This window comes from Carcharhinus amblyrhynchos, chromosome X, assembly GCF_965287045.1.
Source record: "Carcharhinus amblyrhynchos chromosome X, sCarAmb.v2.hapA, whole genome shotgun sequence".
In the NCBI taxonomy this organism is placed as follows: domain Eukaryota; kingdom Metazoa; phylum Chordata; class Chondrichthyes; order Carcharhiniformes; family Carcharhinidae; genus Carcharhinus; species Carcharhinus amblyrhynchos.
Genome location: NC_137359.1, coordinates 9,815,519 through 9,838,160, shown reverse-complemented (window position 1 = coordinate 9,838,160; position 22,642 = coordinate 9,815,519). Strand labels below are relative to the sequence as shown.

General features: G+C 42.5%; 1 protein-coding gene across 1 annotated transcript in view; it reads left to right on the top strand.

Moving 5' to 3' along the window:
• Positions 1 to 20,606, top strand: part of LOC145362032 (uncharacterized) — a 37,730-nt gene extending 17,124 nt beyond the window's left edge. Inside the window, exons 4-8 of the mRNA XM_080218063.1 lie at positions 60 to 2,013; positions 5,439 to 5,628; positions 6,401 to 6,576; positions 16,652 to 16,765; positions 20,429 to 20,606. Of these exons, the coding sequence (XP_080074189.1) occupies positions 60 to 2,013; positions 5,439 to 5,628; positions 6,401 to 6,576; positions 16,652 to 16,765; positions 20,429 to 20,522 (2,528 nt within the window). The 3' untranslated portion in view covers positions 20,523 to 20,606. The remainder of the gene's footprint in view (positions 1 to 59; positions 2,014 to 5,438; positions 5,629 to 6,400; positions 6,577 to 16,651; positions 16,766 to 20,428) is intronic.
• Positions 20,607 to 22,642: the final 2,036 nt, after the last annotated feature.

Below are 22,642 nucleotides of genomic sequence, written 5' to 3'. Positions count from 1 at the left end.
TGGAGCATAAACATAATCAAGTGTGCAATAATTGGTCTTCCACTCTGATTTTATTGCAGGTCCTGCTGGTAAAGGCACTATTTTGAAATGGTGGAGAGAGAAAAAGATGGATCCTAAAACACTTATGCATCTTCTGGATATGCAGCCAATGAGTACAGCGAAAATGGTGGAACCAAACATTGCAAAACAGTTGGACGCAGCAGTGGGAGAGATTGATATGATACTAACAGACATCACAAAATCCCCACCTTGCAAGAAAGCCCAGACAATTGCTTTCAGATACATCAGGAAATTCATAGAGAATCTTCACAAAGCATTTCATATTCGGTCACAGGAATATTTTGAGGTTGAAAATGAATTGAGAAAGTCAGACACATTTGGCTCCCAGGGTACTGAAGATAATCTGGTGAATGAGCTAAAACATCTCCGAGAACACAGTAGTGCCCTGAAATCACGAGCTGAAATAGCAGAACATCATTACAGGGAAGCAAGCAACACTAATGACAATCTGGAAAACACCATTAAACTTTTGAGGTCCAAAGTTGAACAGCTACAAAATGCTAAGAAAACACACTCTCGTGAGCAAATCACTTCTGAAAATTTCTCTCTGTCTGATGATTTGCAAATAAAAACAAAGCATATGCCCAAAGTAAATAAAAAAAGCACACTAGTGAAAAAATCAAAGGACAAAATCCTTCCTCTGGAAAGTCTCGGGGGAAAATACCCCTGCAGTAAGGAGCACACAAATATTTTGGTTGATGGACATGATAAAGCTGATGAACAAAAGCGTGTCCTTGTAAAATCCACAGAAAGAAATATTTCCTCTGGAGAACCTGAGGACCAATGGGCTAATCTAGAATTATCCAAGGAAGGAAACATTTTCTTTGGAGAACCTGAGGAACAAAGAAATAGCCTAGAAATAACCAAGGCAGAAAACATTCCTGAAGGGGAAAATATTCCAACAGAAGTCTCCAATGAAGGGATCACTCCCACAGCTCAGCCCAAATTGAAGAAGGCTCTTAATGAAACAATGGAGGGTAAGATGCATAAATCTAATCCGAATGCAGAAAAGAAACGGAGAGTGTCAGCTCGGAAAGAAGAAGCTGTAAAAACCAAGGCTAAGCAGATGGTAATGGACTTGCTCTCAGATTTTCAAACTGCTGTTTTATATTCACTGGATCACGGATTGAGCAGTGGCAAAGAACTTTCACCAGATGACATCTGTAAGGTCCAAGCTCTTCTCAAATCTGCTGAATTAAAAAATCTTTATGGGGTGATTGAGAAAACAATCAAAGAAATATTTGCCAAGCCAAGGCAGAACTTTAAACAAGAAGATGCTGAGCAACCTATCCAAGTACTAAAGTCATCAAATGAAAGCCTGGTGGAGAAATTGAAGGATAAACAACCCGAATTCACAACTTTTACTGAACTTCTTGAAGAAATTTCCAGATTCAGTATCATTCAAGAGATTGCACTAGATGAATTAAGTGCTCAAATTCAAAATTTCAATGAAGAGGCCAAACAGAACAAAAGTGTGTCCCAACAAGAAATCCACTTCTACGAAAAGACCCTGGAAGCCCTAGACACAATTCTGACACTTGAGAAAATGTCCTCTAGGGCTGGAATGGATCAGTTAATCAAGATTCAAGAGACAACCAAGAATCTCTACTCTGTCAACAGCGTCCTTGGGCTTAAAGGAAAGGAAATTAAACTACAGGCAGAACATTGTAAGAAGGAAGGTGTTCTTTTGCCCACTATGGCAACAGAGACAATAGAAAGAACAATACAACCCAGAGGAAGTGAAAGAATTGTGGATGGGTCATATATTGTAAATGTGACATACCTCAGAACAAATTACAAAACTTTGGACCAAGCAGTGTATAATGGTATAATTTCCAGACAACTCCATGCCATAGCAACACATCTTATTCATCAAACCTTAACTACAGTTCAGCTTCGACTGGCTTACCTGTTCAGAAAATATATCACCTTCCGTCATATCCAAACCCTAAGGTAGATACATATCTGTCATCAGTTTTAAAGAGTAGCTGATACCATTCTGACCAGACTATTGCAGCTTTCCCTAAAAGTTCTTGTTGGGTTATATTTATAATACACATCAGTTCAAATATTGAATTCGGATGTTTGAAATTAGTCAGAAGTTTCCCATGAGAGTATCAGCTTGGCTTAATGAGGCACCTCTGAGTCAGCAGGTTGTGGGTTTGCGCCCTATGTGAGTGCATAATCTCGTCCAATACTCCCAGTACAGTATTAAGGGAATTTTTTTCCCTCAAAAGTATCATCCATCAGATGAATTTTTGTAACCAGAAATGATATAGGTAGCATGACGTTGAAGTAAAGAAGGGTGTTTTCCTGGCCAGCAAACTTCTCTCAACCAACAACACGAAAGAAAGATGAAACGGTCATTTGGCACCACATTGCTGCTTGTGGGACTTTGCTGGTGGCTGTAGGCAAAATGGCTGTTGTGTTTAGCTATGTAACAGCAATTACTGAAATCCACTGTGTATGAAGTGCTCTGGGATATTTCTGCAAATTTCTTTCTTTGAAATGGAAATATTATAGATTTTCTCCCTCTCCTGAAGGATGTGACCTACTCTTGGATGTGGCTCCAGAAAATGTCCAGATCTTCATCTGTTCCTGTTCTTCATGTGAACTAAAACAGTTATAATCCGATCTTCCAATGGACGTGGAAGTAGTAAACGGATTACTGCTGACGTTAAGTTAGCACCCATTGGAAAATCTAGTCTTGACTGTTAGCAGGCTATTTGACTATGAATTATGGCCAAAGCACATTCTGTTTTACCCAACATGCACCTATCATTGCATAGTGATCAGGGGAATGGTCCCAGGCTGCTTTTTATCCTTTCTGAGTCCAAGGATGCTGCTACTGTTTGTTGCAGCATCCTATTATTGCCCTACTTGATAGCAACTTACTGAGTACAGATTAGGAATCAAACATGGGACTTTCCTTGTTTGTATATACCATATTATATTGACCCAGTGACACACTGGAGTAGTGGTAACATATTTAAGCAGTAAACTTCATCCTTGTAGAAGAGAAATGTAAACTCAGTATAAAATGTCTTTGCTAGTTCTGTGTGACTTTGCGAGCTCATGTCTATAGCACCCAGACCATATTTTGCTGAAAAAATATACAAGGTCACCCAATCTCTTAGTGAGTACCAGGCAAGATAATAAAACACAAAGAATGTCAAAATTGAGTTCATGTTAAGATAGTGTGGGCTTCCTGTTTGACTTTGATATTCAAATGTTCTGAAGTACTGTCATGTGTAATACGAAGCCAATACAGCAAAGGAAGCTCCTATGTTTTTATTCCCAATATGTGCAGAGTCAGTTGATTTCAGCCAGGGCAGGTCCTGGTGTGTGCTACAGTGGATCTTGATATCACTCAGCTGGAGAAAAGCAAAATTAGCAAGGATTCTTGCTTCCAGTGATCTTGCTGGGAAGTGTTAAGTGCATGAAGATTGCTTGCATTCAGGATTGGCTTCAGTGGTGCCCTTTGTGGTTGTACTGGAGGCACATGCAATTAAAGTCCACTCTGGGTGCTTTTCGTCTTTAGGAGATGAGCGAGAAAAGAAAAGAAAGTCTGGAAAAGCATTTGGAGAATAATTTTAGTAGCACCTCCCCCTGGATTTCTTTGGGAAAGACACTGTGAGGTTCTTGAGCAAATTGAAATAGGGAACGACAAGGTATTGAAGGTGTTGGCAGCCTTAAAAGTTGACAGATTTCCAGGTGTGGATGAACTATGTTTCAGGCTCCTGTGGGAGGCAAGAGAGGAGATTGCAAAGGCTCTGACCCAAATTTTTAATTCCTCTCTGGCCATGCGGGTGGTGCCAAAGGATTGGAGAACAGCTAATGTGGTTCTGTTATTTAAGAAGGGTTATATAGATAAACCAGGGAACTACAGACCATTGAGTCTAACAACAGTGGTAGGGAAACTATTGGAGAAAATTCAGAAGGAGAGAATCTATCTCTACTTGGAGAGGCAAGATTTGATTTGGGATAGGCAGCACGGCTTTGTCAGAGGGAGCTCATGCCTAACAAATTTGATTGAATGTTTGAAGAGGTGACCAGGTGTGTAGATGAGGGTAGTGAAGTTGGTGTAGTCTACATAGATTTCAGCAAAGCTTTTGACAAGGTCTGACATGGGAGACTGATAAAGAAGGCAAATGCACATGGGATACAGGGTAATTTGATAAGGTGGATTCATAATTGGCTTAGTCAGTGTCCAGTGGTGTACCACAGGGATCTGTGTTGGGTCCCTTATTATTCATCATTTGTACAATGACACAAAGGATTAGTAAATTTGCAAATAACACAATGATTAGCCGGGTGGTTAACAGTGAGGTTGAGAATCTTAGGCTACAGGAAGATATGGACGGGATGGTCAAATGGGCAGATAAGTGGCAGATAGAATTTAACTATGAAAAGTGTGAGGTGATACACTTTGGAAGGAGTAATTTGACAAGTATTCAATGAATGGCATGACACTAGGAATTTCTGAGGGACAAGGTGTGTTTGTCCACAGATCTCTGAAGGCAGAAGGGCACGTTAGTAGGGTGGTGCCAAAGACATATGGGACACTTGCCTTTATCAATTGAGCCATTGATTACAAAAGCAGGGAGGTCATATTGGGAGTTGTATAGAACTTTGTGAGGCCACAGCTGGAGTACTGTGTGCAGTTCTAGTCACCATATTATAGGAAAGATGTGATTGCATTGGAGGGGATGCAGAGGAGATTCACCAGAATGCTACCTGGGATGGAACATTTAAGTTATGAAGAGAGGTTGGATGGGCTTATGTTGTTTTTGTTGGAGCAGAGAAGACTGAGGGGGCAGGGTGGGGGGGGACCTGATCAAGGTGCACAAGATTATAAGGGGCCTGGATGAGTGGATAGGGAGCAGCTATTCCCCTTAGTTGAAGGGAGGGGACAGAGGTTCAAGGTGAGGAGTAGGAGGTTTAAGGGGATGCAAGGAAAACCCATTGTACTCAGAAGGTGGTGATGGTCTGGAATGCGCTGCCTGGGAAGGGTAATGGAGGCAGGTTGCCTCACATCCTTTAAAAATTACCTGGATGAGCATTTGACACGTCATAACATTCAAGTGCTGGAATATGGGATTAGGTGGGAGGTCAGGTGTTTCACACGTGTCATGCAGACTTGATGGGCCAAAGGGCCTCTTCTGCATAATTCTGTGATTCTGAGTGTATGTTTGGTCTTAGTCACTGAGCCACTGAAGGGCAAAGGAGAAACTGATCAGATAAAGTGCTGCCTTTCAGCCCAACTGTGGCACAAAGTGAGAGTGAGGAACAGACCACAGAGAATGGTGACAAAGGAGCACCTAAACTGCAGCAACAGATTCGCTTACTCATCTTTATGTCTTTCTTTCTCCTTTAAGAAATTATTTAAACAGCAGAATGTTGGATGTTAGCAGTAAGGATGAAGCTGTTGCTCAGGATCTGTACAGATTTGCCAACAGACTTGAAGCGCGTGTAAAGTCCAGCATGCAGCACTGGGACGCAAGACAGCAGCTAGTTAATCAGAGTCGTCAAAGGCACTTGAATCGAATGAATGACTTGTTCAATCAGGTGTGTTCTGATTTTAAGATGATGTACATTTAGTACAGTCTGCTTTGTTTATTTCATGAGTTTTGCTTTTTGTTTTTAACCCCACTAATAATCTTTGTTGTAAAATAAAAACAGAAAAATGCTGCATATGGGTCACATGGAGCATTAACTCTGTTTCCCTCTCTGCAGATGCTGTCAGACCTGTTGAGCTTATCCAGCATGTTTTCTGTTTTTATTTCAAGCACCCACAGTATTTCGCTTTTAATAACTCTTGTTGGTTCTGTGGAGGCAATCGTCTCTTGCTTTTCAGTCATTCTCACCCTTTCTGCCCAGTTGGATATTCCCAAGCTACACAGCCTCCACAGTTGGTTGGAATCCTCCAAGATCCAAGCATTGTGAAAACTATTACAAGGAAGTAAACAATTTGGGAATGATTCCCCCTTTGAGATTCCTTTGTAACTTCAATGCAGCAAAAAGGTGAAGTTGGGAACTCTGGAAGCTCTAAACATTCATATCTAATATTATGATCTAATAGAATGGCAGAACAGGACTGAAGGGTTAAATACCCTTGTTCTAATGTGTAGATGGCAAGGAAGATCATATTGTGGTGCAGCTAGAATGCATTGTTATCTATCCCTCTTCTGGCCCGAGCTGTTCATTAAAATGACTACTCGGATGGGGAACCAGAGGGTAGCCGGAAACCGTGTAATGTAGCCCAGCAGTAGTCACTTCCTTGAAAACCAAAGATCACAAATAAAAATTGATTACCGTTGTATTCACATTCTTTTTAAAGCTTAAACACTGTACTGGCCTACATTTGTTCAGTCCATTTCTGGTCAAACCACCAAATGCAAAGACTAGGAAGCAGATCAGATCCCCGCTTCAGCCAACGTTTTTGATAGCATCCAATAGACCGTGTCAACTTCGTGGTCAGGGCAACTGTGTTTCTCCTGCTTTTCTTGGAATGAGGTATGTGTTCAGTGTTACAGTTTCAAGAATTTCAACTGAATAATGCTAAATAATCCTCACCTTTCTTTTGGCAAAAACAGAGTATGTTAGGACACTTTTTGTAATGTCCTATGTTAGGTGTGTAGAAAAAGATATGGGCTGGGATTCTCCTAGTCTGTTGAGCTGCTTTGGTACAACTGTTCCCCACCAACGGGGACCAGACATGCTCACCCCACTAGTGGAGACAGAGGCCACAGAGGCTCCCTTAGAGGTCAGGGGCTGCAGGGTGCCCCTTGGGCAGCGCCCACTGGGCACCAGGCAGAGCCAATTGGGAAGGTCAGTGATTGGGAAGCCGGTGATGGCGGTGGGGGGCACTGTGGAGCAGAGTGCCGGGAATTCAACAGACTAAGTATGTCCAAAAAACAGGTGGGAAATTCTCCTGTTTTCCCGCCCATTGGGCACTTAGATTTTTTTGGGAGAATCCCAGCCATGGTTTGCATAGATAGATTTAAAGTAACACACAACAGTTTTACTCTAGGAGCTCTTGCTGGTACAGAGTTATAAATGAAACTGAACAAATCATGTGACCGGCTCTTAAAGCAATCTTGCAACCACAAATGACCTTGGATTCACATGGCTTCATTAAGTGAACCCATGACCTGGTCATAGTGACTCCTGGCATGGTTTTTTCCAGGCGTTTTCAGCTTTCCTCTTTGAATCAGATTCAGCAGACCACGACTTAGTGGGCAGTATGTAGTATCTTTGCAAACTAAACGAGAAGAAAGTGAATGCACCTGACTTTACAAATTATAGCATCGAGAGGATATAAGAAAGCATTTGATAAGAAATGTGGCTGAATATGTCACCCTTTTCTTGTAGAGGAAGATCTGCATTGTACCGAAACCTAACTGCATTACTTAGCCAAAGAGCATTCAATACTTGTGATTGCAGTGAGCAATTTAAATGAATCCATTTACCGATGCCAAAGAGTAAGGATTAATCAGGTCATTAAGCTGGTGGGTGCACAGCCAAACCAGAGGTTGAGATTACTTGCTTGAGAGCTGTTAATGATTTATTCCTGTCTTGCTCCCTTGCCTTGGTGGCGGACCTGAGGAGAAGAAGAGGGTAGAAAAGGATTTTTGGCTCACTCCTGATAGAATTTGATTGTCAATTCAATACTGCCTAATGGGGGAAACTTTAGTCGGATTGCAAATGTAATTTCAAATATAGGTTTTCTTATTCCTTGTTTTCTTGACTTAACAACTGTTATCAAACTGTAAGGCTGATGGGAGAAAGAGGACAACAGGATTGAGCTAGAACCTAAGCTAAACAACTGACTATACTGAATCTAAGAAGGGAACAAAGAGGACAAACTGTTACTGAAACAAAAACACAAAATGCTGGAAAAATCTCAGCAGATCTGACAGCATCTGTGGAGAGAGAATAGTGACAACGGCCCTGATTTTACCATTTTGTTTCTAAGTGCTGGGCGAACTCAAAACTGGGGTTGTTTCAGATCCAACTTTTAGACCAGTACTGAGGCACCCCCATATGCACTCTGCCTGCAAAAATATAAGTGATTCCAAATCGTGCTGCAGAGGCCTGTGGGCGGGGCTTAACATGTCCGAAATCCTGCAGCTCTGATCGGCGCCTCCACCTGCGCATGCTCAAAAAAAAGGATAGAATGGGGCTTCCTTGCCACATCCCTCTCAGACTGGATAATGCCTCCCCTGGCCCCCACAAACATCGCCCCATCCCCCCAATATTACTGACCCCCTTATCCCCCCATTCCCTCTGCCACCCTGATTGTGGGCTCCACCCCTTCCCACCCCACTGGTCACAAGCCGAGTGGCAGCAGACCCCCCCCTTCCCCCCTTCTGATCTCAGGCAGAGTGGCAGTGGATCCCCCCTTCCCCTCACCCCCACCAATCTCAAGCAGAGAGCTGTTGGACCCACCCTCCCCCTTCCCCCCCATCCTCAAGCAGAGAGCTGTCGGACCCACCCACTCCCTTCCCCCCACTGATCTCAAGCAGACAGCCGTCGGACTCACCCATCCCCCCCCCCCCATCCACCAATCTCAAGCAGACAGCTGTCAGATCCACCTACCCTCTCCCCCATACTGATCTCAAGCAGACAGCTGTCAGACCCACCCTCCCCCTTACCCCACTGATCTCAAGCAGAGAGCCATCAGATACTCAGCACTTACCTCCTCACTAACTGAAGTGCCTGAATCAGACTTTTGTGGAGTATGTTCATTTCGCATCAATTCTGGATGGGTGAATGCGATGGTAAAGGGGGAAGTGCCGGTAAAGTTGGACGTGCAGTCCATTAAGTCAATTTAAATGTATGCAAATACATTTAAATGGCCATTGCACCTGTTTCAGGCACGGTCCCGATCGGGGCCATTTTCGGGCCTTGGTAAAGGGGGGATTGGTGCGGCAGTGGACACAGATGGTGCTACTCACCTCACGCCCAACCTTACCAAGTTTTCGTGCATGAAAACGGGCGCAACTTGATGGCAGAATTGGGCCCAATGTTTTGAGTCTGGATGACCCTTCAACAGAAGTGTTACTGAGCCTTCATTTGCGCTACTCAGTGTGAGATTACTGACATCCTCTGATCGGGTCATGTTATCCAGGATGTTGCCTATATTTCCATCTTTATATAAGTTGTAGGACTTAATGCAGCTTGCTCCATGCAGATTCTGGCTAAAAGACAGTCTTTGTTATACGTGATCAAGTATTGTGTAGTAGTCACATACTAACATGACTTGTAGCAGTTGTTAACTGTGTTCCTTGGTGCCCAGTGTACACTATTTAACACAGTTTGTTGGCAATCCCGGATTTTTGGTGCGGTGATAAAGACTGATAATATTTGCTCTTATCATTTATGCAGCCACAATTAAAAAGTATCAGGTTCATACTAGTCTATCCTAGATTACCCCAACAACTGTAACAGGTTACCATCAAAAAGTGACTTTAATTGGAATGCATAATCATCACTAAAGTCATTGGAAAATCAAGCTTTAAGATTACAGTTTATAAGAAAATCTAGCCCCCACTGTGCTTCATATCACACGGGGTTAGGGCGGGACTGTGGAACTGAGGCAGAAGATTAGCCGCGGTCTTGTTAAATGTCAGAGGAGGCTGAAGGGGATGGATGGCCTACACCTGCTCCTATTCCTTACATTCTTATGTAAGTGTACACACAATACTTTGGACAAATGGATTTTCTGAATTCCACATTTTGCCTGTAATGGTTCCCAGTGTGCTTGGTCTTGTCAGACACCCGTACTACACTTACACAAGCTTCAAGTGATGTGACTGGCACACATTGAGACGTTTTATGTAAAACAGAAATTACTGGATATTTAGGTTGTTATAAATACAATTTCCTTTTTTAAAAATAAGAGTCAAGTCCAGATTGATGACGTTACTTATTATGAAAGGAAATGCATTGTGCCCCTGCACATTTCAGAGATGCTGTACTCTATAACTACGCTATGCAGCAGGTAAAGACTGAGATTCTGATAAGAATCCTCTACACCATCAGTAAAGATCATTTTTAAGAGACTGGGAAATCCTGAGGGGAAGTTGCCCTGAAGCAGGTCAACAATGACTTTCTGCCAGTGAAGACTTATGCTGTAATTTGCCTCAAATACACATATGTAGTTTACAGAATATTACAAAAATAGATTTTGTACCATTTATTTTCACTCATATTAAATACAACACAGATATTTGAGAAAGGTTGTAATTAGATGCATAAATGCTGAAACAGAGGCCCAGATATCAAAAACAACAGTCCAATGACTCCACCTTTGACTCTGAAACATAAGTGTCTGACTTCAAAAGGAGAAACTAGACCTAGTCACAGAGAACAATAGTGACTCTGCATGTATCAGAACACCCAACAGTGTTTCAGGAAAAATAAAATCAGGCCACCCTGGATTGAATGTTTTTTTTTCTGAAGTACATTGTTATTGCTTAATGACACAATCTCTATATATTATTCAGCACTGGAAAAATAGCCCACTAGCTCTTTACATAGGGCATGTGCAACTTAAGCACGCACAAAAGGCCAGAATTGGAGGAGGGCAGTGATCTTGAAAAATTGTGTAGCATAAGGGTGTGTTTGGCTTAGCAAGGGTTAATTGGCACTGGAGAACAGTACCACTCACAGTGTTACATAAAGGGCCACCCCCCCCCCCCAACACACACACACACACACACACACACACACACACACACACACACCACAGAGTCGAACAAAAAAGTGAAAAGAATCCCTCCAGTGCAGAAAGATATTTACCCTGCTAGTCCCCCAACACTAGGGTTAATTTTGAATGACCAATCAACCTAACCCACACATCTTTGGATTGTGGAAGGAAACCGGAGCACCCCCACACAGACACAGGGAGAATGTGCAAACTCCACACAGACAGTGACCCAAGGCTGGAATTGAACTTGGGATCCTGGTGCTGTGAGGCAACGGTGCTAACCACTGTGCCGCAGTGCTGCCCTGAAGAGTCCTTTGATTGTCTTCAAGGCATAGATTTTAAACATTGCAGCCGATTTGGATTAGCTGGTTTGGTGGATGTGGTCAGATGTAGAAGATGTTACGACTATTATGCAATCTTAGTTCACTAGTGGATTTCTTGTAAAGTTGTCTTCTGAAGCAGGCTTTGCAATCTCTCTGAAGTGGCTGCAGCCTTGTTTTCTGTGGCAGCCATTGTTTGCATTTAAATATCTCTTAAATAATGATGAGTTTTGATGGGTCTCTGAATTATAGGAAATATCTCTTGGCACTCCCTAAAGGGTGATTTGTTTATTTTGTATCTTTATCTTGGAAGGTGGCCTTTTTAAGTAGTTTGTTCTGTCTCATTTCAAAGTCAGTTAAAGATAAAAATCATATTTTCAAAAGTAAAGGAGTGTCCTGAAACTGTGCACATGAAAAGCCAAACCAGCAAATTTGCAGATGACACTAAGATGGTTGGATTGGCAGACAGTGAGGAGCAGTGTCAGGCAATACAATGGGATATAGATATGCTGGTATATTGGGCAGATAAATGGCAAATGGAATTTAATCCTGATAAATGTGAGGTGATGCATTTTGGCAGAAATAATGTAGGGGGGAATTATATGATAAAGGGTAGACCTATAAAGAGTATAGAAATGCAGAGGGACCTGGGGATGCAAGTGCACAAGTCTTTGAAGGTGGCAGTACAAGTGGAGAAGGTTGTGAAGAAAGCTTATGGTATGTTAGCCTTTACAGAAGGGGTATAGAGTATAAGAGCTGGAGTCTAATGTTGCAGTTGTATAGAACGTTGGTTAGGCCGCATTTGGAGTACTGCATCCAGTTCTGGTCGCCTTACTACCGGAAGGATGTGGAGACCCTGGAGAGAGTGCAGAGGAGGTTTACCAGGATGCTGCCTGGTATGGAAGGACTGGGTTATGAGGAAAGATTGAGCAAATTGGGGCTGTTTTCCCTTGAAAGACGGCGACTGAGGGGAGATCTAATAGAGGTATATAAGATTATGAAGGGTATAGATAGAGTAAATAGTGGTAAGCTTTTTCCTAGGTTGGAAACGCACATTACAAGGGGCCACGGACTTAGGGAGAGGAGGTCGAGGTATAATTCGGATGTTAGAGGGAGGTTTTTCGCACAGAGGGTAGTGGGGGTATGGAATGCTCTACCAAGCAAGGTGGTGGAGGCAGGCACGCTGGAGTTGTTTAAGAGTTACCTAGATAGGCACATGAGTGGGATGGAGATGGAGGGATATAGGAGACTGTTTTAAATAAGGATCAGGAGCCTTGGGACGTCCCTGGGAATCAATTGATTCCTGCGGACCTTCCAACATAATTTCTGGCTCACTTGTTTCACTTGGGGATTCCCTTGAATGTGTGTATAAGGATGTGGCTGATACTGATGTTTTTCTTTTAATCCACAGGTGCTTTGGTCCGCCTTGTTGTCCAACAAGGGGCATACACACGATGGGTCATATGAGGGCTGCTCTTGGTTGTTTCGAGAGTAGCCTAGTGCTTCACGTCGTTAGTGTACACTTAAACTGGACCAGATGCTGGGCAACACGACAGCTCAGTGACTATCACTGTTTGCTGTGCAGATACATGGATTTGGGCCGGTGTCTGTGGGAGTTTGTGCATTCTCCCCGTGCTTGTGTGGGTTTTCTCTGGGTGCTCCGGTTTCCTCCCACGCCCTAAAGATGTGCTATTAGGCTGATTGGTGTAACAAATTGTCCCTTAATTAGTCTTCCCTCCATGTGGAATGCCATAAGCATAGACAAAGGTCATGGGTGGAGGGGGGACTCATAATGTTAAAATGGTGGCACGGGCTCGTTGGGCCAAAGGGCCTGTTTCCCAGGCTGTTTTGTTCTTTGTTCTTTGTTCAGGTCGAACATAGTCAAAGGGTTAAGCCAGATTACAAAAAGGGCGAGCAAAATTCACTTTCTTAGTGTGTGCGGTAATCATAAAGCCAGGCAATAGCTTCTGCGGTGACTAAATGGACCTCTGTGAGCCCTCTGCTGAATTTTTTCAGGAGGCAGTCTTCAATGATGTCAGTTATTTATTGGGATGTACCACAGCTGCAGTCTGGGTTCCCTGCAAGGACCCACTTGTGCCAATTTGCTGCACAAAAGAATTGGCCGGTGCAGAAATGGTTGAAAAGTGCCCAATGTCGGCATGGCAAGTCGAAGCTGGATCGGCTGTGGGATCTGTGATGAGGAAGTGTTTTTTAACAGTGGCCTCTTTATTCCATTCCTGCTGTCACAGGGCCTCTGCTGTTATTCCTTGCTACAGTCGTCTTAAACATCCAGGCTGTGATAGGAAACAAACAGCAGGTGGATTGGTAAGGTTCTTGTGTAGCAGCAGGCTTGGGTTGATGTAAATCTTCTCAAGGAGCTTTCTTGTTGCAAGGGGATGGGATATTGCTCAGGACTGGGAGCCAGGGGTGTTGATTTGATTGGTGGATGTCTGAGATGAAATGCATTGTTGTGTTAAACTGGGTATCTACAGGACTGGTAATGGGATGAGTTGTCATATACTAGTGCACAGGACTCTGCAGTTGAGTAGGCAATGGCAAAAGCTGAAGTCCTTTCGGATTTAGTGTCTGAAGAGTCATGAAGAGCAGCAAGTTTGCTGAAGAGGTTGTTTTGCCTTTTGATCTTTGCTGCTATCTTGCTGACATTTTTTTTTGTATGTCAGTATTTGGTCATGGTTAATGCCAAGATAAATGGGATGTTGTTTGTGATTCAGTGTCTTGCCATTCAATGAGATGTTGAATGTTCCTTTTGGCATTGGCATTTGGGGTTGGAATATAGTTAACGATATAGAGACTGTTTTGTTGCTGCTGGGCTAAAGGTGTCATGTCTTATAGTAGTTGGCCAGCTTTGCAACTCATTGTTTAGTGTTGCCTCTACTTTAGAAAATGTCTGAGTATGAGAAGCACAGGAGATGTTGTTAGCATTGATGAACTTCCAAGACAGCATTGGAGGCATTGATATTGAGATTTGAAACGGTTGGGCTCGAACCAAACCCTGGGAAACCCTGTTGGACTGTTTCCTCCAGGCACTTGGTTTATCCCCCATGTGCACCCTGAACCATCAACCTCAGAGTAATATTAATGCAGGAAGGAGGACTCTTAAGATTTTGACAAGGAGACCAGCATGCCAGACTGTGTTGTATGCTGCAGTGAGATCAAGAAAGACAGTGCCTGTTTTGAGGTTCTTTTCAAAACCATTTTCAATGAAGGTGGTCAGAGCAAGGACTTGGTTGCATGTGCTTCACCCTCGCCAAAAACCAGCTTGATCAGCTTTCAGGATTTTCCCACCCTGGCTCTATCCGCTGTAAGATGAGACACTTTAAGACCTTGCAGCACCTAACAAAGATATTGGTCGGTAGTTTTATTCACTAAAGGCTGGACTTTTCAAAATAATAAGTGCATTAATTAAGCAGAGCATACCAATTGTTTAACCACCGGAGCTGGAAGAGGGTTACAGCTGGGTCTAGCCAGCCATATCACCACCAATCTCAAAAAAAGTTTTTAAAACGACAGCCAGAATCTAAAATCACTTTCCTATCGAGGTTTTAGAAACCCATTCCTGACCCAAGCTGCTGAATTTTATCATTTTCTGCCGAATCAATTAATTTAAAGAATTGGGCTTGTAACCACTGTAGGAACCTGATAAGGCCCAACGGGTGCAGAAAGAAGCATCGAGAGGATATTTACTGTAGTGCCAATTTAGAAGAAAAAATCAATTAAAATTGTACTCCCCTGTTTAGAAAATGGCCATGGATGGTAAATTAAAACTGCCAGACCAATTTGAGGTCATGCAAGGGCTAAAGCAGATGCAAAATTGGACGTCATGTCGAAGAAATTTAAGTTACCAGAGTACAACAGGAAGAAAACAGACGAAGTCCAAGTTAGTACGTTTTCATTTTTATTAGGTGAGCTTGGTGATGAAATAATCCCAATGCAAGGCACTGATGAATCCTCAGCTGGCTTTCATGAGATCTTAAAAGCCTCTGACAAGAATTAAATCTTCATGTTGTGGAGTGAACAGAGCTTAAAAAAAGGAATAAAACAACCCCAAGAAAACAATGAAAGGGCAAAAGACACTACCCAAGCAAACCACAAGGTGAAAACCATGTCAGTGGATTTAAGTGCACAAGCCGAAGACTTTAATGCAGAGGAAAGAAGAGGCTGCGAATCTGTCTGAAAGCTTAGAAATCGACCTTTTTGAAAATGCCAATGCATTACCCAAACTGCAACAGCAGGTGGCAGTGCTGAGCCAGTTGCTCTGATTAAGGTAAAGTCGTAGAGAGCATTCCAAGCTGAGTGGATACCAAAGTCATTTACAGAACTGAAAGAAGTTAAGACTTAGCTCGAGACAGACCTTGCCAACAGTGAAACCAAAATAAAGGACAAGGACAAAGCTATGCTCTGCAGATAGAGAAAGAAGACAGAAATAAAATCAGAAAATGTAGATCTGACACTGAAGATCAAGGAAACAGAAGGAAAAGCACTGGATGTCTCAAATTTACTGAGAATCGCAGAATTGTTGAAAAATGAAATGGCTGAAATGAAAATCAAGAACCTAGAATGGTAAGAGAAAGTAGAAGTTCTCACAATAGACCATGAAGAGTCTCAGATTTATGCAAGCTTAACCTTCCACCACTTTCTCAAGAGCAACTAGCGATGGGCAATAAATGCTAGTCTAGCCAGGGATACCCACATCCCATAACTGAATAAAAAAAGGCCATGGAGGGATTGGGATATATGGAGTTGCAGTGCTGCTGGACCAGGATCCAATTAGGTCAGCAAACCCCAGGGTGATGGGTGAAGAGGGATAGTGGAAGTTAGGATATGGGCAGCAGAATTCTGGGTGATCTCAAGTTTATAGAGAGTGGAAGATGGGAGGGCATTCAGAACAGCAATGGAATAGTCGAGCCTGGCAGTGAAATAAAGGGATGGACAAAAGTTTCAGCAGTAGATGGGCTGAGGCAGAGGTGAAAACTGGCAATATTATAGCAAGTAGAAGTAGGTGATCAAAGAGAAGAGAGAGGGTTGAAAGCTCAACTTATGTTTATATAGTATATTGGAGGTTGTGAACAGCTTGCAAAGTCACAAAATATCCATTTCAAAAGCTCCACTATTCAATCATGGCCAGAAGCTCTTCACAGTTAGTCAGTCTGTCTCCCTGTTTCTCAGTCTGGATCACTGTGCACGTATTGTGATTTTGTGAGACCATGAGCAGGATTTTCTGGCTGCGCGTATGTACCCCAAGACTGAAAATTCTTGCCCAAGTGCAACAGACTTTCCAATGGTCTGCCTAATTTTCTGTCTTGCCTGCTACAATTCCTGCGGTGGACAGGACGGGAAATTTTTGGGCCAAATCTCCAGTGATCTCCGTGTGCAGATTGGTTCAAGAGGCTTGTGATTGAAGGACCCCAGTGGAGCAGCAGTTCTAAGGTGTTGAGACTTATGGCCTACTCCTGCTGCTGTTTATGTTCTTACAATTGCTGGCTGATTAAATGTCAAATGTTGTACTCGATTAATAACAAATCTTATCCTTTGTTAGCAACTCCCACATGTGGTCCACAAACATTGTAGATGGGAGTTTTCCAATTGCCAAGAAGAACTCTGGAATTCCAGCTTCATTTCCAGGGACTCCGAAATTAGTGACAATGGACAGGTAAGAAGTCCATTGTTATTGTTTGTTATCCTGTTCATCCGCTCCCTCGATCCCTTCTCTATCTCATACTTGAAAGAAATTGAAAGTGATAATTTTATGTTCATTCACAGCAGTTTCAGTGCTAAAGTGTTGATACTTTTTACTTTCCCTTTGTCCTGTTTGATAATTAAATTGGGGGTTTGTGCATGGCGATAATCTAAAGGATGAAATAATCTGGGGCCAGGTACATGGCAATGGTTTGGGGGATGTACATGGCAATAATCTGGACTGATAAAGAAAGCGAAAGGTTCCTTTGCCTAAGTCAGTGTTTCCCAAACTATTTTTCAATGTGATCACATTTTAATATTTGGAAATTAACATGACCTCAGACATCAACAAAAAGAGAACAACAATAAGGCATCATAATAATGTTCAGTACATAGTGATTAAACTTTGCATTTATCAATCAACATATACTGGTAATACATTATATAAATATGAAAATCTGTGATGAAAATCCCAGACCCTCAGTGACCAAGCCACAAACTTCTCTCATCCAAACAACCCAGCAAAGTGCTCCCCATCCCCCAGTGCCCCAACCAACTGATCCAACCACCATGCCACCCAACAACCCAGTGCTGCCAAAGCCTACAGGGAAACCAGTTGTGCAGTATCAATCCAAAGGAGGTACCCTCAACAGATACAACCTGAACCCACACCCCCATTTCCATCAATCTAAAAAAATCAATTCTCAATAACCTCTGCGCCTCCAACCGCATTTGTTTCCTGACCCCTTCTGCTAACATATCCCCTTCTAGGTAATAGTGAACAAAGTGTGTTTGAAATCAAGAATTATTTCTAAATTAGCAGCACTATGTATTACTCGAAGAAAGCATGTGAACCCAGCATCTAAGAGGCTGTTTTATGAATTCTGGATTGGATATCAGACTCGCACTCCTTTAATAAAAGTTCTAAGGTACTGCTAGAACAAAATAGAGATCACAGGTTACAGATTGCAGTTCTTTCCTTTGGTGATTTGCTGGTTGTTAAGAGTCATTGTTGCATTTGGCCTGCTGTATGTTTTTGGGCATGATGGTGACTTGCTCAGCATGGATGGTGCACAGATTGGTGTCCACAAAGAGCTCCACCAGTTAAGCCTCATTGGCTTCCAGTAAAGCTATGATGGTCAAGCTCTGGAAACACAGGGTCTGGCTAGAATCCTTGAGTGATCTCTCACACCAGGTGTTGGGCAGGCATTTTGCAGATGGGCAGATCATTGGATTTCTGGTAGCAATGTATCTTGCTCAAAGCCACAGGGCCAGGCCTGTCACAATGAGGCTTTTTACTTTGCCTGTGGCTGCAGCACTCTCTTAGGCCACTCTGTCAGAGACCACTGAGCAGTAATGGACTGGAACCAAGCAGATTGAAGTCAAACTCTGAGTAAGAAATGAAACACTGGCTACAAGTGGCTGATTTATAATTATTCATCAGTGTCAAAAATCCTGTCAATTTCAGTGTAGGAAACAACTTTTTCAACAAAAGGAAGTTTTTTTTTCTACTTGTTAATACAACTAATGACCAAAAATATCTGTGACCCCATTTGCTATTACTGCAGCTCCAATTGGGGTTATGATTCACTGTTTGGAAACTGCTGGCTGAAGTTCCATTACCTGATTTTCCTTTTCAGTCCCATTCAAATTTTTTTTCTTCTTTTTCGGAAAAGGAAGGGGAACAGAATCCCATTCAATTTCCCCGGCCTTTCCCGAAAACAATGATGCAGACAGTGTTAATTGTATCAATTGAGGTTGAGTACACACAGGTGGGGCGGGGGGGTGCTGATTGAAGGGCTACTTGACCACATATAAGGAGAAACTGACACAAGCATAGAGTTTGGAGATATACACTCTGTGAATAAGTCTATTCTAGGTAGCAGACTGGTCCTTTTTTGCCAGCTGGCTATCAGGAGCTTAACATGGAGAAGGATAACTCCACAAGTAGCAGTCTTCTTATCTCTCACAGAGATAGCCTAGAGAATGAGGCATAGGAATTGGTGAAGGTGAGCTTTTGAAAGGCTTTGCAGAGAGTGACCCTATTGTAAATTGCAGGATGTGGGAAGGTGGAGTGGTCATATGGAGAATGGGATAATCACAAGAGGATCACTCCTCCTCTTGATGCCACAGAAACACTTAACAAAATAACTTATTGGCAGTCACTTCTAGGTTGCAACTGAAACACTCTAAATGGACCAGACCCAGTGTCTGCTCTAATTATGACATCAATTTTGGCTTAAGTCAGACATTAAGGGCTAGGTTTTTGCAGTTGTGAAGACTCCTAGACCCTCAAAAATTGCAGGAGGGACTTGGATATGGAAGCCCTACTCCCATTTCCAACAGATCATTTTTTTTCTGAAATGGGGAGGGGAAAAAGGACAGAATATGATTTACACTTGAGGGAAAACTGAACTCAGCAGAGCTTACGAATTCAGTGCTGATAATGGCCTTAACCAACAGTGTGGAAGCCACAAATTTATGGAGCAGATGTAAGTGGTATTTGAGGATAGATAAGGTCTCTTTAGTTGCCAATGATTGAAAGTTATATAAATCCTTAGCTGATTAAAAATGAAGAGAAAAGCTTCATGTGTCCATGATTTTTTAAAAAATTCTCATTGGTTAGATTGACAGAGCAGATGGTGTAGGATCTGGTCTATTGGCTTCAATAGTTTACTGACACTACCCTAAGGGTTCTTTGCTTGACTGATTTCCAGAAGATGTAATCTTGGTGGGGGAATTGAGTTCACAGTTGACTTTACAGGTTGAAGAATCTATTAAAGGATTAATTGTCTTTAATTTGGGGTATGAATTTAGTCTTTTCATAAGAGATTAAGCACTTGGAATTTAAAATTTTGAATGCACTTTCATGGATGGGATTTTTACTATCATGTCTGTGCAGTGTGATGTGCATTGTATTTTTAGAACTTATCTCCATATGGCTCTGGAGATCTGATCAAGGTGGATACTGAATGAGTTGGCCTGGGGAGTACAAAAGGACCATAGGGGTTGGGAGGCATGTGGCAAAAGAAGCCATGGGTTGGGGGTGCAGAAGTTGGTATTGCTTGTATAAGGCCCATGGGGTTGGTAGGGGCTGAGGGATTTGAGGTGAGGGCATCTTCTAACACAAGAGATTCTTCTGTAACCTTTTAATTCAGCCTGCCTCAGTGCTCAGCTGCTTGTGGTCACCTGCATTTTGTTTCTGGGGTTGCTGGCCCCAACTCTGTCGCTTGCTACCCACCCACTTCAGGCAGTTGCCAAGATGCTGAAACAAGCCTCAACCAATAGCAAGTCTTTCAAATATTCTTGCATTGCAGGAAGATGATTTCTAAACTTGGTCTACATTGCACCTGTTTTATAACTATAAAACAGGCACACAAAGTCCAATAAACCCCCTGAACTTCAGCAGGCTGATTGGCAATGGGGAACTAAGGGTCTTCATCTTGAGACTTTTGACTTTGCCAGTCTTGTTTGGTACCATACATGGTGCAATTACCAATGGAGCCACCACAGACCTCCAATTTTCTTTTTATAATTGGAACCACTTAAAGACTTTTCAAGGTTTGTAAAGACTCAATTGTTTCTTCCCCTGCAGTTTTGTGTAAATGTTTAATCAAGATTTCGATTTCTTTACCAGAAAGAGTTCTTTCAGGCAGATGTTGGCGAAGACACAGATTAGTATTGTAGGAGAGAGCCTGCAGACACCAACAAAGCCTTTCCATCTCACCTGAATCACATTTTCAGACTAAAATATGACCTTAGCCCTTGCTACATCTCCAAACAAGTTTAATTTCTTTCAGCAGGGGTAAAGAGTTTGCTAGAAAAATTGTTCTGCCTCAAATGTTGTGCTCTTTGTTCCATTTTTATTTCTGTAACTGTTTTGGCTTCAATAAAATATAAACAATACTTGGAGATTTTGGTTCTTTACTTCAGCTCTTTTACAGCCAGATCTGGCAACAGGGACTGTTTTCAGCTTCCTCTTTGTGATGTCTAGTGCTTTCACAGTGTAACCTTTTCATTTGTCCAAGAAATTTTTTTGGAACACCTTCATTGGGATAGATGCTATCGACAAGCTCAATTATAATGTCAGTCGATTCCACTGCTGTGCAGTCACAATTATGTCCAAGACACACTGCATCTATGTATGAAGTGGTCAATGCTCTCTGCTGCCAAATGGACATGAATGCCAGATGGTATATTCTGAGTTGAACTTCACTTTAATCTTCCAGTCTTGACCATATTTTAGCTGGATGCTTAAGATAGCTGTTGCATAGACCTGATGTGTTCAAACTGCAAAGGCCTTCGTTGCCTATAGCAATCTTAATGGCCTGGTTTTGCATTGAGGTCGAGGGAAAACAGAGCTTGATGCCTAGGAAACATTGATAGGGGATCCATTGCTTTCTAATTGAGTTTTGGGAATGGTGTGGTTATCTCTTAGCTTTTTTGAAGGATTTTTAATACTTTTTGGTCATTTTTCAAGTTTCCTCTAGCTCTTAAGAGTTAATTTGTCTGAGTTGCAGTATCTTTAGTGGCCTCTACCTTAGCTGGTCATTGGCTACTGCATCACAGCTCTTGATTTTTCCCTGGTTTTAGCTGTGCTCTGTCCATGAGGCAGTGACTTGGGCAAGAAAGTGGTTGCAGGTTCAAAAATGAAAGCAAAGTGAAAAAACTTCTAGGTGTTATCAGATAGTCAACCTGAAAAAGAACGCCTTATCCCCATTAGCCAATTCTCTATCCATGCCAATATATCACCACCATCACCATGGGCTCTTACAACTTAACCTTTTGTGAGGTAACTTGTCAAATGCCTTCTGGAAGTCCAAATACAAAACATTTACTGGTTCTCACTCTGGTTAACACTTCCTCAAAACTCTAATAGTCTGACATAAATTTGTTTTCATAAAGCCGTGCTGACTCTGCTTGATTGGATTCTGATTTTCTAAATGTATTGCTATTTCTCAATCCAGCCTGTAGGTGCAACAGGTGGTCAGGAAGGCTAATGGGATGCTGGCCTTCATAGCGAGGGGGATTGAATATAAAAGTAGGGAGGTCTTGCTGTGGCTGTAGAGGGCATTGGTGAGGCCGCAGCTGGAGTACTATGTGCAGTTTTGGTCGCTGTACTTACGCAAGGATATTTTGGCCTTGGAGGGAGTGCAGAGGAGGTTTACTAGGCTGATACCGGAGTTGAGGGGGTTGAGCTATGAGGAGAGGCTGAATAAACTAGGCTTCTACTCGTTAGAGTTTAGAAGAATGAGGGGAGATCTCATTGAGACGTATAAGATGATGAATGGGATGGATGGGATGGATAGGATAGAGGTGGAGAGGCTCTTCCCGCTCAGAAAGGACAGTAGGACTAGGGGGCACAGCCTCAAGATAAAGGGGGAGCGGTTTAGAACGGAGTTGAGGAGGAACTTCTTCACTCAAAGGGTGGTGAATCTCTGGAATTCTCTGCCCGTTGAGGTGGTGGAGGCTGCCTCGCTAAATATTTTTAAGACGCGGGTTGATGGGTTTTTGATAAGCGAGGGGATTAAGGGTTATGGGGAGAGGGCAGGAATGTGGAACTGAGACATGACAGATCAGCCATGATCTTATTGAATGGCGGGGCAGGCTTGAAGGGCTGGATGGCCTACTCCTGCTCCTATTTCTTATGTTCTTATGTTAAGCTAATTAGCCTATAGTTACCTGCTTTTTGCCTCCCTCTTTGAGTAGATGCATCACATTGGCAGTTTTCCAATCCTCTGGCAATTCTCCAGAATTTTCAAAAAATCTTTGGATTAAAACCAATGTATCCACTATCTCTGTAGCTGCTACTTTTAGGATCTGATGATGCAAGCCATCAACCAGGTGATTT